The sequence below is a fragment of the Hydra vulgaris genome, chromosome 15, assembly GCF_038396675.1.
Source record: "Hydra vulgaris chromosome 15, alternate assembly HydraT2T_AEP".
NCBI classification, from domain to species: domain Eukaryota; kingdom Metazoa; phylum Cnidaria; class Hydrozoa; order Anthoathecata; family Hydridae; genus Hydra; species Hydra vulgaris.
Genome location: NC_088934.1, coordinates 52,009,878 through 52,024,122, shown reverse-complemented (window position 1 = coordinate 52,024,122; position 14,245 = coordinate 52,009,878). Strand labels below are relative to the sequence as shown.

The window sequence follows — 14,245 nt, the reverse complement described above, 5'->3', positions numbered from 1 at the left end:
CTTGCAAACAGCCGTGATTAAGTTGTCTAATATAAAAAAACTTATGTGTGAACTTACGAGATGATAAACTACATGCATTTCCTGGGAAGGCTTAACATTGCAATTATGATTGAATGAACTTTTTGATATTTAGCAAATATTTAAGGTGGTAATTTATTTAAAAAAAAATTTACTCTCATACTTTGACTAAATCAACTTTTAGTTGACTTTTCTTTGAATTATTTAAGTTTCGTACATATACATATATCAAGGGATAAAAATCACAAATTGAGTCCATTAGCATTAAACAACCTTGAAATTATATTACTTTGAAGAAATCGCAGTTGCTGATTTTTATATTCCTTTAAAGATCTATAGTAAAGAAATGTTACAAAACTAAAATTATTTTCTCTATTTTTTTAATAGTTTGGGTTGTATCAATTATATAAATTATAAATTTAAATTAGGAATTAAAAATGATACCTTCCCTTTTCCTGCTCGTACTAATGTTCCCATAAGAGCCATGTTTGATTTTTCACTATTTGTACTCAATGTCAAAGTACACTTTCGAGCAGGTTCAATTTCCCCAGTAAAACTTGATTCATCAATTTCTAAGTGAATAGCCTTAAAAAAATTATCAATTTTTTTAACCTTTTAATAAGAACCAATATAAATACTACAACTAAAGTAAAGTTGTACTTATAAAGGTTGAGTTGTTTGATAAAAGGTGAAAACTTTGAGATTTTATGTGTTTTTATTACATATTATTTAAACTGTTCATTTAAATTAAAAGTTATCATTATAAAAATTTCAACATAATTTATATTATTCCGACATTTTCCTTTTAAAAACCATACCTCAAACAGTCGTAGATCAGCAGGAACACGATCACCTGTTTCTATTGCAACAATATCACCAGGTACCAATTCTTTTGCTAAAAAATTTACCCAATCCCCATTTCTCAAGCTAAAAAATAATAAAATTAAATCAATAACACACAATTACAAAAAACTTAAGGCTAAGACTAGGCTTAAGGCTAGGACTAAAACCTTCCAGATATATAAAGTACCTTACCCCTGATACTACAATAATTTGTTTCTCAGCTAATTTTAAGGTTTAGTCAGATAAAAAAAGCAATATATACATTAAAACAATTTTATATTAGCACCAAGTTTGCCACAAAAAAAAAAAACTAAATAAAACAATTTGTTATAACAATTACAAATTTGTTAATTATGTTGCTTAGAAAAAACAACATTTGTAAACAACTTTTAAAACAGATTATGAATGTATTTCAAGTCAATTTGAATGCCTAACTTGAATTCACCTGGACAAAATATGGAATATATTACAAATGGATTAAAATGTAAAACTCACATTTTGATGGATTAAAATATGAAACACAGCATTTTATACTCTTATAATTCCATTAATAAAAACATTGACTTGTTTTAAAATACACTTAGTATGAGTTTCTCCTCCACTTACGTTTTCATAGTTATAATTTACAATGCGATTGAACTCTATAAACTTCAGACGTTCTTGTTTTAAACAATAGTAAAACTGCAGTAAAAATGTAAATGAATGGTTTTAAATAATAAAATAAATAATTGAAAGCTTTTTTAATCGTAATAACATTATAATAATCATGCACCAAAAACTTGATTTAAAAAGTAAGAGAAGAACAACAAAAAAAGTTATTAACTTTTGAATGAACTAATAACCTTGCTATGTTTGTGTTATGAATGAATTAATGATAATATGTTTATAATACGTTTAACTTATGTAATATAGGTCAATCAAAGGTTGATCAACCTATATTACATAAAAGAAAAGAAAAGCCACAATAAAAGTTTGTCCACATTTGTCTGTTTTTAGTCTATTTAAAAGAAATATATATTCATATATTGTTTATTTAATGTTATAGTTATGAAGCTTCTCTTGCAAGTCCCCACAATAAATGTAACTCGTGGGAGAAGCAATAAGGAAATAAATTTGATTTTATTCTTTATATTAGTAAATAAAGAATATAAATTAAAATTAGCAGCAAATCGAAGTTGATGTTAAAACTGTTAATGTGACATTAATGACTACTTTGGTTAACTATTTATATTTTTACTTTGAAAAATGTAATTTAATAATCCTTATGCAATTCCTAAATATTAGGGCAAAATATATTGTAAATATATTTTAACCCTTAGTCAATGTAGTGGTATTACTGCCAGCAGCAGGCTATAAGATAGTTGATGTATACACTAAAGCATACTTTTAGTATGACACTAGACTGTTTATCGAAACACACATTTAGAGTTATATAAATGCGTGTTTATGAGTAAATGTAATATTTTATGAGTAAATGTGTGTTTAATAATTAATTAGAATAATTTAATAATTCCATTAATTAATTTAATAATTCCAGTGTAATTTATAATTTATGAGTTAATGTGTGTTTATGTGTAAATGAGCCCTATATATATATATTATATATATATATATATATATATATATATATATATATATATATATATATATATATATATATATATATATATATATATATATATATATATATATATATATATATATATATATATATATATATTATATATATATATATAAATATATATAGGGCTTGAATTAATGCCAAAAAAACTAATTGTGAAAAAAAAAGGGCCCCTAGCACGGCTTTGCGGTAAGAGGCTTTTTTTTACAACATTAGCTCATATTTGCAATTTTTTAAACATAATATCTCTCATATTTAAATATTATCTTATAAATTTCTCGTTTATCAGATTTAAAAACAGCATATGTAACTGTTATAATTTACAGCTTAATTTATAATTTAAAGTTAAAGTTGAGATTTTTTGTTATTTTAATTTTTTTTATTACAATCTTTAAAATATAATTATATATAAAAGAAATTACAAGTAAAAAGTAAAAATAAAACCATTCTGAAGTTATAATAAAGAACACGGAAACTCAAAGAAGACCATGAGGCGTTGTCACAGTGAACCGCTAAAAAAAGAGCCGAGACTTTGCTTTGTTCACGCCAATACTGTTCGTCTATTGTATTATTTTAAAATTACTTACCACTTATCATCATTAAATTGAAGGCCGTGAGTAAAATAGTTGAAAACAAGAATTTTTTTCAAAATTGGAAGCGATAGTCAAGTAGTTTTTTGGTACTAAAATACATTTTTTTAATGTTACTAATCTTTAAATCTATTTATTTATACAAAATAGGCTTTTTCTTAAAAATATTTTTAATATGACTGATCTACCAAATCAACTTTATTTATCAAAAATAATCTTCTTCATTAGATGCAGTACTTGGATATTATAGTGGTTACTTCATTCTTTATTTAAGGAAATTCTTTGTGTGATAAATATAACATTTAATGCAAATAGAAAGTTCTTTTTTGTCTGTTTTTGTGTACGGTTGTGTATGTTGGTTGTATATAGACTTCTGGCAAACCGGTTGGTTGTAAATATACACACACATGCAGACATACATATACAGTTCCTACATATACAGTTATACTTCCACCATGGCCTACTATATTACACGGCCGTGTATGTTACATTTTACAGGCCAATTCTAAGAGGCCTATTTACGCAACAAAATAATGACAGTGCAATATTAAAAAAACATAATATATATATATATATATACATATATATGTAAATATATATATGTATATATATATATATATATATATATATATATATATATATATATATGTAAATATATATATGTGTATATATATATATATATATATATATATATATATATATATATACATATATATGTAAATATATTTATGTATATATATATATATATATATATATATGTAAATATATATATGTGTGTATATATATATATATATATATATATATATATATATATATATATATATATATATATATATATATATATATATATATATGCTAATGCTTTTTTAGACAATTTGTTATTATTAGTAAAGCTGAATATTATGGTTAACAAATGTGTTACATTTGGTTGTAAAACTGGATACAACAGTTCTTTAGAAGATATAAAAGTTGCTTCTTTTCATTTTCCGTTGAAAAATCAACAGTTGCTAAATTATTGGATTCGTTTTGTAAACCGCAGTGATTGGGTGCCTTCACCAAATTCTGTCTTATGTGAAAAGCATTTTAATGAAAAGTACATTATTCGAGGTATAAAATGCAAGTTAAATTGGAACTTAAACCCTATTCCTGAAATTTTCTCAAGCGAATGCTTAAAACGGCCTTCCACACTACCATCACCTATTGCTTTAAGAAGACCACCTAAAACTCGTATTTATCAAGAAGATGAACTTAGTTTTTTTTCTGAAAATGATAAAATAACTGAATGGAACAAGTTAAACAGTAAACATTCACCAGAAGGTTTTCAATTTAAAAAACATCTAAATTGTGTTATTACAATTTAATATTTGATCCTTTAACGCATTTTCCTTCTGTTCTTGAATCAATAAAAATTAATCATTGTTTATGTGTAGCATTGCAATACAAAGGAAGTAATGTTCCACTTCCAGCATGGTTAACTAAAGGTCATAATGCCAAGTTAACTAGTTTGAGTATGCTAGAAAATCTTGCATCGTACATAAAAAACATAGCTTCTTCTAATAGAAATATACTTCTTGAAGAAATAAACAGTAGAATATACTATAAAGCAAAGGGTCAACCGCAATATTCTGCAGATATGATAAGACATGCTTTATTATTAAGATATACATCTAAACAAGCATATGAAATTTTACTTGAATCATTTCCTTTACCTTCAATTTCTTTATTAAATAAAATAAAACAAGGTGGAGTTGATGCAATAAAGGCTATTAAAACCCTTCGTGAGAAGGGTTCAATACATGAAGATATAATACTAATTGTAGATGAATTTTATCTTCAGAAACAGGCACAATATTGTAGTGGTGTCTATGTGGGTACAGATGACAATGGTATTCTGTACAAAGGAGTTGTTGCATTTATGATTGTTAGTTTAAAGAAATCTATTCCTAATGTTATAAAAGCAGTACCCGAAGTTACCATTAGTGGTAAATGGCTTTCAGAGCAAATATCAGATTCTATTAGTTCTCTTTCTTTATCTGGTTTTAAAATTCGAGGAGTTGTTACTGACAATCATCAAGCAAATGTAAATGCATTTAGTTTACTTCATTCTAAATTTGGTAATCAGTCAAATTTATTTATTTATCATCCTGATAGTCCAAATGTTAAAATATACTTATTCTATGATAGTGTTCATATTGTTAAAAATATCGGAAACAATTTATTACACTGCAAAAAATTTGTCTTTCCATCATTTACTTATAATATAAAAGATGATGTCTATAATTGTCCAGCTGGTTATATAACTTGGGGAGATTTTCATCTTCTACATTCTAAAGATGAACAACTTCAAGGTAATTTGAAAAAAGCTCCCAAAATTACATATCAAAGTCTCCACCCTGGTAATAAAAAGCAAAATGTTTCTCTTGCACTTTCGATTTTCGATGAAACAACAATTGCAAGTTTTAAAAGTTATTTTCCAGAACGAACTGACATTTATGGTTTTTTAAGTATTTTTCAAAAATGGTGGACTGTTTCAAATTCAAAACAACAATTTAGTCCTTATAAACTTGGTAATGCAATTATTTTTGATGATGGTAAAACCACATTTTTTATGCAACTAGCTGATTGGATTGAACTTTGGCAGAAATCTCCATTTTTCACTTTATCAAAACAAACATCATCTGCTCTTATCACAACCTTGCGTTCTCAAGCAATGCTTATAGACGAGCTTATCGACGAAGGATATTTGTATGTGCTTACTTCACGACTTCAAAGTGACCCTATAGAGCGTAGATTTTCTCAATATCGACAGATGAGTGGTGGGAGATTTCTAGTAAGTTTACTAGAAGTTCAACATTCAGAAATTATTTTAGCATGTCGGACTTTAATTAAGGAGAATGTAAATTTTTGGGATGAAGATTTAAAGAACAATTATGATAACCCAATTAATGATGAATTACTAATAACATTAGATTTAAACTCAAATGAGATATCAGAATTAACTCTATCACCTGAAACAGAAGAAGTTGCAACAACAATAGCTGGTTACATAGCAAAGAAATTAATAAAAAGAAGCAAATGTAGCAATTGCAAGTCTATGCTTGCTACAGATGCAAGCAATATAAATATTTGTCAATATCTACAAATACTTTCACGAGGTGGTCTTACTGTGCCTTCACTTTCACTTAAGGATTTCACATGTGGATGTTTTGCAATCTTAGATAATCTTTCAAATTTAATAACTAAACAAGGTGCTAATGTCAAAGATGTATCAAGCTTTGTTTTATCAAAGTACTTTCCAACAGTTTGTTTTACTTGCGATTTACACAAAGAATGGGGGTTTAAATTTGCTTCTAAAATTATAATTAATGTTTTTTTTAACAATAAACAGAAGGTAATCAATGCCACTGTACGAAAAGATGCTGTTATAAGTTTTAAAAGTAGACAGAGAGAAAAATAATATTAAAAAAAACAAATATAAATAGATAGTAACATAAAAAATTGTAATTAAAAAAAAACACAAATTTTTACCTTTTTTTTTTTTGTAAATTTCAGTGCTGTCAATTTAAATGTGTAATGTACAAATATATAAAAATATATATTATAGATACAAATATATATATATAATATACATAGATATATACGTTTATAAATACATAAATCACTAGTATGAAAGCACAAAATGCCAGTTTTTCGTAAATACTTTTTCATATTATTCCTATTCGTAATATTATATTTATACTATCTATTTAGTCTAGATAAGATATAATTATATGTTTTCGCTATAGTTGCGCAGCCATCTTTTTTGTAATAGGCCTCTTAGAATCGGCCTCTAAAATGTAACATACACGGCCGTGTAATATAGTAGGCCATGCTTCCACATACCCATAACATACAGATGCATACATATACGAGGTGTGTTCAAAAAATACCCACAATTTTTGTTTTTTGGAAAAAATATTTATTTATTCATCTACAATAATGTTGGCTCCTTTAAAGTAATCCCTATTTGATACTATGCGTGTTATTTTTAAAGAGTACTGAATTGTTATTCTTAAAAGCTATATATATATATATATATATATATATATATATATATATATATATATATATATATATATATATATATATATATATACACACTTCTTTTGATTAGCGCAAGTAGAAAACTGTTAAGTTTAGCAATTAGGGTGGCATTGCCAAATGCCAACTGGAATTTAGCAAGAGCTGATATATATATATATATATATATATATATATATATATATATATATATATATATATATATATATATATATATATATATAAACACACACACACAAAAGAAGTTTTAATAAGTGCACATGATATATATAAACAATTTACCAATGACATGAAGGTGGAACAAGCTGAGTGATTGCTTCTACAGATTTATCTGACCGATATTCCTACATAAAAAACATGAACAAACAATAGAAGAAAATTTGGAAAACTTTTATTTTTATTAAGAACTTTATAGACAAATATTGACAAACTGTTAGGTAATGTTAGAAAAAGTGTCTAGTTATTTCAGTTGACACCATCTTATTTTTTAATCTGTATTTTATTTAAAACAACTTTAAAAAATCTCTGATAAGCATTGAAAGGAATTTGGTTTCAATATTTTGATAAATCCTATAATGCTCTTTTTTTGAAAACAAGTTTGCAACATTATTGTAAATACTGTTAGACCCATCTCAGACTAAATTTCGATTATGCAGATAAAACATAAACTTATGTTGCTTTTTTACATCAGCAAAATAATTTTTTGCTGATGTAAAAAAGCAGCTAAAAAACTATTATATTTCCGTTCCTTAATACTCGTATATAGAGGGTTAATATATATATATATATATATATATATATATATATATATATATATATATATATATATATATATATATAATATATATATATATATATATATATATATATATATATATATATATATGTATCAACCCTCGAAATTAGAAAAACTGAGGTTGGCAATTTATTGCTGACCTCATTTTTTCTAATTTTGAGGGTTGATATATATATATAAATGTATAATATAATAATATAATATATAAATGTATGTATATATATATATATATATATATATCAGTCATTTTTAAGTTAGGCTGCGTGATTTAAAAAGTTCCTTTTTTCTTCTATTTAAGTTAAAATAAAAACAGCAAAAAGATTGTTTGAATAAATACTAGATAAACTAATTAAAAAAAAAGTGATAATAAAAGTCTTTTTTCATAAAAGTTGAACATATGAAAGAAAAAGTTATGTTGCAATTTAAAAGAAAACGCTTTTACTTTTTTGCATGTGCTTTTTTACGCGTTTGCTAAAATTTTTGTGAGCATGAAAAGACTTAAGCGCGAAAGTGCTGGCTAAACGGAGAAGACTGATATATATGTATATGTGTATATGTGTGTGTATATATATATATATATATATATATATATATATATATATATATATATATATATATATATATAAATAAATAATAAAATTTAACATATATAATAAAATTTTAAAACTAAAAAAGACAGCAAAAAAAAAAAAAAAAAAACATAAATAGATAATAAACAAAAAATAAATAGTTACATATTTAAAAACTTATAACCATTATTTATAAAAAATTACCTGAATAAAGGCAACAGTCACAACAATTATAACAGCCTATATAAAAATGTTTCATAAATCAATTAATACAAATATTTTTGGATTAGGCATTAAAATGGGTATATTATATATAAGTATATTATATATAAGTATATTTGAAATAACTCTTATGAGAATGTCTTACCACAGTAATACTAATAGCATCATCATATTGCCCCATGCAAATACTGACTAAACCACTAGTTAGTAGCAACAATATCATAGGCTCTTTAAACTAAAAAATCATAACTATAAAACAATAAAGCATACACTCATGAGTTTATACAAAATTATCCTATTAATTTCTTGATTCAACTTTTAGCAATCGCCTAAAAGCTAAAAGTCTGAAGTAAAAAACATGCTTAAACATTTTGATTAACACTGGTTTTTTTACATGACATTAAAAGGATACAACCTTTTAAACATTTAAAATAACTAACACTATAATATATATTTTATATATTTCATATGCTTAATATACTTTCAGAATTTATACTTAATAAAGTTTCAAGTGTTGTTTTTATATCAACACTTTAAATATATATATATATATATATATATATATATATATATATATATATATATATATATATATATATATATATATATATACACATATATACATATATATATACATATATATATATATATACATATATATAATATATATAATATATATATATGCATATATATACATATATATAATATATATATATATGTAATTATAATATTTTAATCAAATTTAACAATATATATATGTATATATATATATATATCTACACATGTATGCATATATATACATATATATTATAATATATAAATACATATTATAATATACACATACATATTATAATATATACATACATACTATAATACATACATATAAATATATATATATATATATATATATATATATGTATGTATGTATTATAGTATATATATGTATATATATATATATATATATATATATATATATATATATATGCATGTTTATATATATATATATATTTTTTAAACATCTTCGCTTCCAATAAGGCTGCAAGCAGCCACTATATAAAGTTGCAAGTTACTGAAAGAGAAAACATGAAGATTGTAGAGCAAGATAACGATTGACAGACGACTTAAAGGATTGCAAATTATATGAATCAGGAAAACAAGATGAAGGAAGCAAATTCCAGAGAGCTGATGTTTGAGGAAAAAAACTAGATGAATAAGTGTTTTTAGAGCACTAAGGAAGTCACAGAAAAAGAATGAGACTTAATTGAATGACGAGTAACACGAGAATGAATTTTAGTAGATGGCACAAGAGACGCTAGCTCTTTAGAGCAGTGCCCATTATAGTATTTGTAGAAAAGAGAAAGAGAAGCAACATTACAACGATGTGATAATGGTTGGAGGTTGGCTGCAAGAGCAGGTCCAACTATGTTTACAATGCATTTTTGCACCTTGTCTAAAAGAGAAAGGGCATTGTTAGAAGATCCGCCCCAGATAAGGCAACAGTATTCCATACAATGCCGGATTTGAGATTTATAGAGATAGAGAATAGAGCTCAGTAAAGAGATGCAACCTTAGCAGATGCTAATTTTGTAACTGATTTGATATATGGTTTCCAAGAAGATTGGAAGTAAGAAATAATCCTAGAAGATGAAGAGTAGATGACTCATCGAGTACATCACCGTTCATAAATATAGGAAGATCTAAATTATTGCGATGATCATTGGCTGAAAAAAATTGAGTTTTATCTGTATTGAAGTTCACCAGCCACTGTGAGCCCCATGCTGTAGCAGAAGTGAAATCCTTTTCAAGCTCAAATGCCCCCTCCAAGCAATCAGAGAGTGTTGGTTTCTTATCAAGACAACAGTAAATGGTAGTATCATCAGCAAACAATGCCACCTTAGATGTGAGAATATCTGGAAGATCGTTGATTTAAATTAAAAAGAGTATAGGGCCAAGGATAGAACCTTGAGGAACCCCTGGAGTTACAGAATAAGAAGAAGAGTGCTGCCCATCGAGGATAACTTTTATGCTACAATTGGAAAGGAAGGATTCAATAATCTTAAAGATGTTGCCAGATACACCATAAGAAGAAAGCTTATGGAGAAGACCAGCATGCCAAACTTTATCAAAAGCTTTTGAAACGTCAAGAGTGATGGCCTTAACCTCTCCACCTTTATCTAATGCACGATAAAACCTATCGATTATTACTGTTAGCAAATCAGCTGTAGAACGAGAAGATCGAAATCCATATTGATGGTCAGAAAGTAAGTTATTAGATTCAAGATGAGAAATTAAGTGTTTGTTAATTAAAGATTGAATAAATTCTTGTTACATAGTTTTGAGAGTATAGACGACAGCTCCAGAGAACACTTCTGCAAGACAATAACAGGTATTTTGTCCAAGCCACAAGCTGTAGAAGAGTCTAGGCAGGAAATCACTTTAGATACAGAAGCTGGAGTGATACGAATGTCAAGCAATGGATCAACCTGTTTGTTGGCAATATCAGGTAGAACGCAACAAAAGATTCCATGCCAGCCTGAATCCACGAAGTTATATAAGATGCGCATTTGTCAACAGGAAGACAAAAAAATTTCTACCCAAGGGCCATCACGAAGAAAATTATGGTAAGAATCCCAGTCAGCTTTACTGTAGTTGTAAGAGGTACGATAATAGGGGGATTCAGGTGATGAAGAAGAATGAGATATTAGTTTTAGAGAGATCAAACTGTGATCAGAAACAAGACATAAGTCGAGTTGAGAAGGTAAGTGACAACTATATTAGCTGATGGATAAAGAGAGAGGGCTTGGTCAATATGATCAGAAATAACATCAAAAAGAGTGCAGTCTTGAGATTAAGGAGAGCGATGTAGAACAAATAGAAATGCAATAGAGTGAAGTGGTGCTAAACGAAAGCACACGAAAGAATAGTCTGTGGATTCAAAGCTAGTTTCACGACAAATGGGTGAATTCTTACGAATGTAAATGTCCAGGCCAAGCATGTGACTATTGGAGTCTTTACGAATTAAAGGAAGATAACCATCAACACTAAGATCGCAAGATGAGACAGCTGAACTCAAATTAGTCTCACAAAAAGCAAGTAGGTCTGGTGAACTTTGCAAGAGATAAGACTCAACAGAAGAAAAGTTACTTCGAAGACCATGAATATTAGTGATATTAGGTTTTTTGTGTTTTATAGTTTTTGGTACTTTATTCATTTTAAAATTAGATTGAAGAACTTGACTCAAAGCATAGATAGTACTCAGAACACTGTTTAATAGCCCAAGTAATTGCCTCATTACTACTAATAAAACCTAAGCCGTAACAAAGGCTCCAAATGTGGCCTCCGCAATGCACATCAAAAGTACAAACAGGGACACAATCCATGCGCAACGTGGCACTGTTAATACTTTGATATTTTTTAGCTGTTGATGGAATCAGCCTCTCTGAGAGCTACCACAGAGTTCGGAAAACCTGACTACCAGCTGGCCTCAGAACCATAAAACTGAGTTTTAGAGCTGTACCCTCGTTAGAAGATAATAGAATAAGTTGCCTAGTCATAAAAACAGACACACAAGCAAACCCATGTATTGAGTCAAGAAGATCCATGATTCAACATCCTAAACTGGAAACAATTATTAAAAATACGTCTGCGCCAGCTTAATAGATGAAGAAGGGGTGCGAAGCTGGTCAACAGATAGAATCTGTTTACCCCTTAAGTTTTGCTTAGGAGGCCTTCTACAAGACAGTAGCTGGATGCATTTAACATCTGCCCAAGATGAGTATTTTTTATCAAAACACCATCTCTAGCCTTTACTCAACCAAGAGCCCCAAGGCAGGGGGTGTTTTAAGTCAGAGTTGGCATCTCCTAGCCTTTGTCTAAAAAGGTGTATCCTATAAGGCAGCAGGACCTGAAGCAGATTGTACTGGGTTACATGTTACCAGTATATATGTATATATATATATACATATATACATATATAAATATATATACATGTATGCACATATATATACGTATAAAACCGACATTTAAAGGTTTTAAAGCATGACTGTTATTTGGGGGAAGACAAATAAGTGCAACCTAAATTACAGAAAGTTATCAACAAGCTTAAATGAAACAAAAGTAGGAAAATATTATTTGTTTAAAAAAGTTCTAAAAATCCAATAGATAGGCATACATAATCACATTATAATCTAAAATTATTGACAAGGTAAAATCATCTTTTTTTTATTTTTTAATCTGACATTAGTCTTTGAGGTCTTTTGGTGGTTTCATTTCAATAAATAAATTGTTTGACAATTTTACTTCGCCACTAATTTAGATTATAATGCGAACATGCATGTCTAACTTTTGGATTTTTTAGAATAGGCTAAGCTTTTTTCTAACCAAGATGTAAATTTTATAGAGAAATTTTATTTTAGATATATTGATGATGATTTTACAATATGATCAAAAAACCTTGACATCAGAAAACTTGAAATTTCTCTAACTGAATTAAACGACTAAATTAATTTTACAATAGATTTTGGTACCTAGTTTTTTTTTAAATGATAACATCTACAGTGTTTTTAAATTTTTAGAGATCACCTATTCTTGAAAATTTCAATAACATTTAAACAGACATTTATTATAAAGAAATTAACACTCATGACTACTTAAACTATAATAATCATCATCCATTTCACATTAAAAAGAATATTCTTATAAATTAGTGAAAAGAATAATTGTTTTCACATCTAAATTAAGCTATCGAAAAATTATGCTTAAAAGAAATTGTGGCTAAAAGTTTGTGATTACCCTGATAGTATAGAAAAAGCATTTCATAACGCTAAACTGCAAGGACCGGCAACACTAAAGTAATCTAAAGACCTATTTCCTTTAGTGACAACCTTCAATCTTAATTGCCAACCTTATGTTACTGAAGCAACCCTTTTAAAGTTTCTTCTAACGAAAGTGTTAAAAATATTATATGTATTATTCATCCAGTATGGGCATTTAATCAACCTTTTAATTCTTCAAATGTTGAAGTAACCAACAAGAAAAGCAGATTATTCAAATGCAAAGATATTTGATGCAAAATTTGCTAACTCTACCCTTAAGAAGTAGATGAGTTTCTACAGACACTTTTAGTTGCAGAACTATCCACTGATAGATTTGACAACTATGTTTATACCATGTTTATATATATATATACATATACATATATACATATATATATATATATATATATATATATATATATATATATATATATATATATATATATATATATATATATATATATATATATATATATATATATATATATATATATATATTAAGATTAAGATATATTATAGATTAAGGTGGAAAAAATATCGACTGTCTCATTTTTTTAAAATTCTGAGGGCTGCATATATAGGGGTAATTCCATGGCGGAAAATAAAAAAGTTGTCAAATTTTATTCTCTTTTTTGTCAACTTTTAGCAAATGAATATTAATGCAGACACATAAAAGTTTATTTAAAATATGT

At 26.8% G+C, this 14,245-nt stretch overlaps 1 protein-coding gene across 2 annotated transcripts in view; it reads right to left on the bottom strand.

The window, feature by feature from the left end:
* The window catches only part of LOC100209968 (calcium-transporting ATPase type 2C member 1), a 42,174-nt gene that overhangs the window by 21,403 nt on the left and 6,526 nt on the right, over positions 1–14,245 (bottom strand). For both annotated transcript variants that reach the window (XM_065820135.1, XM_065820136.1), the window contains exons 3-7: positions 8,885–8,974; positions 8,722–8,757; positions 7,435–7,496; positions 837–945; positions 463–603 (exon numbers count right to left, since the gene is read on the bottom strand). In XM_065820135.1, coding sequence (XP_065676207.1) covers positions 463–603; positions 837–945; positions 7,435–7,496; positions 8,722–8,757; positions 8,885–8,974 — 438 coding nt within the window. The remainder of the gene's footprint in view (positions 1–462; positions 604–836; positions 946–7,434; positions 7,497–8,721; positions 8,758–8,884; positions 8,975–14,245) is intronic.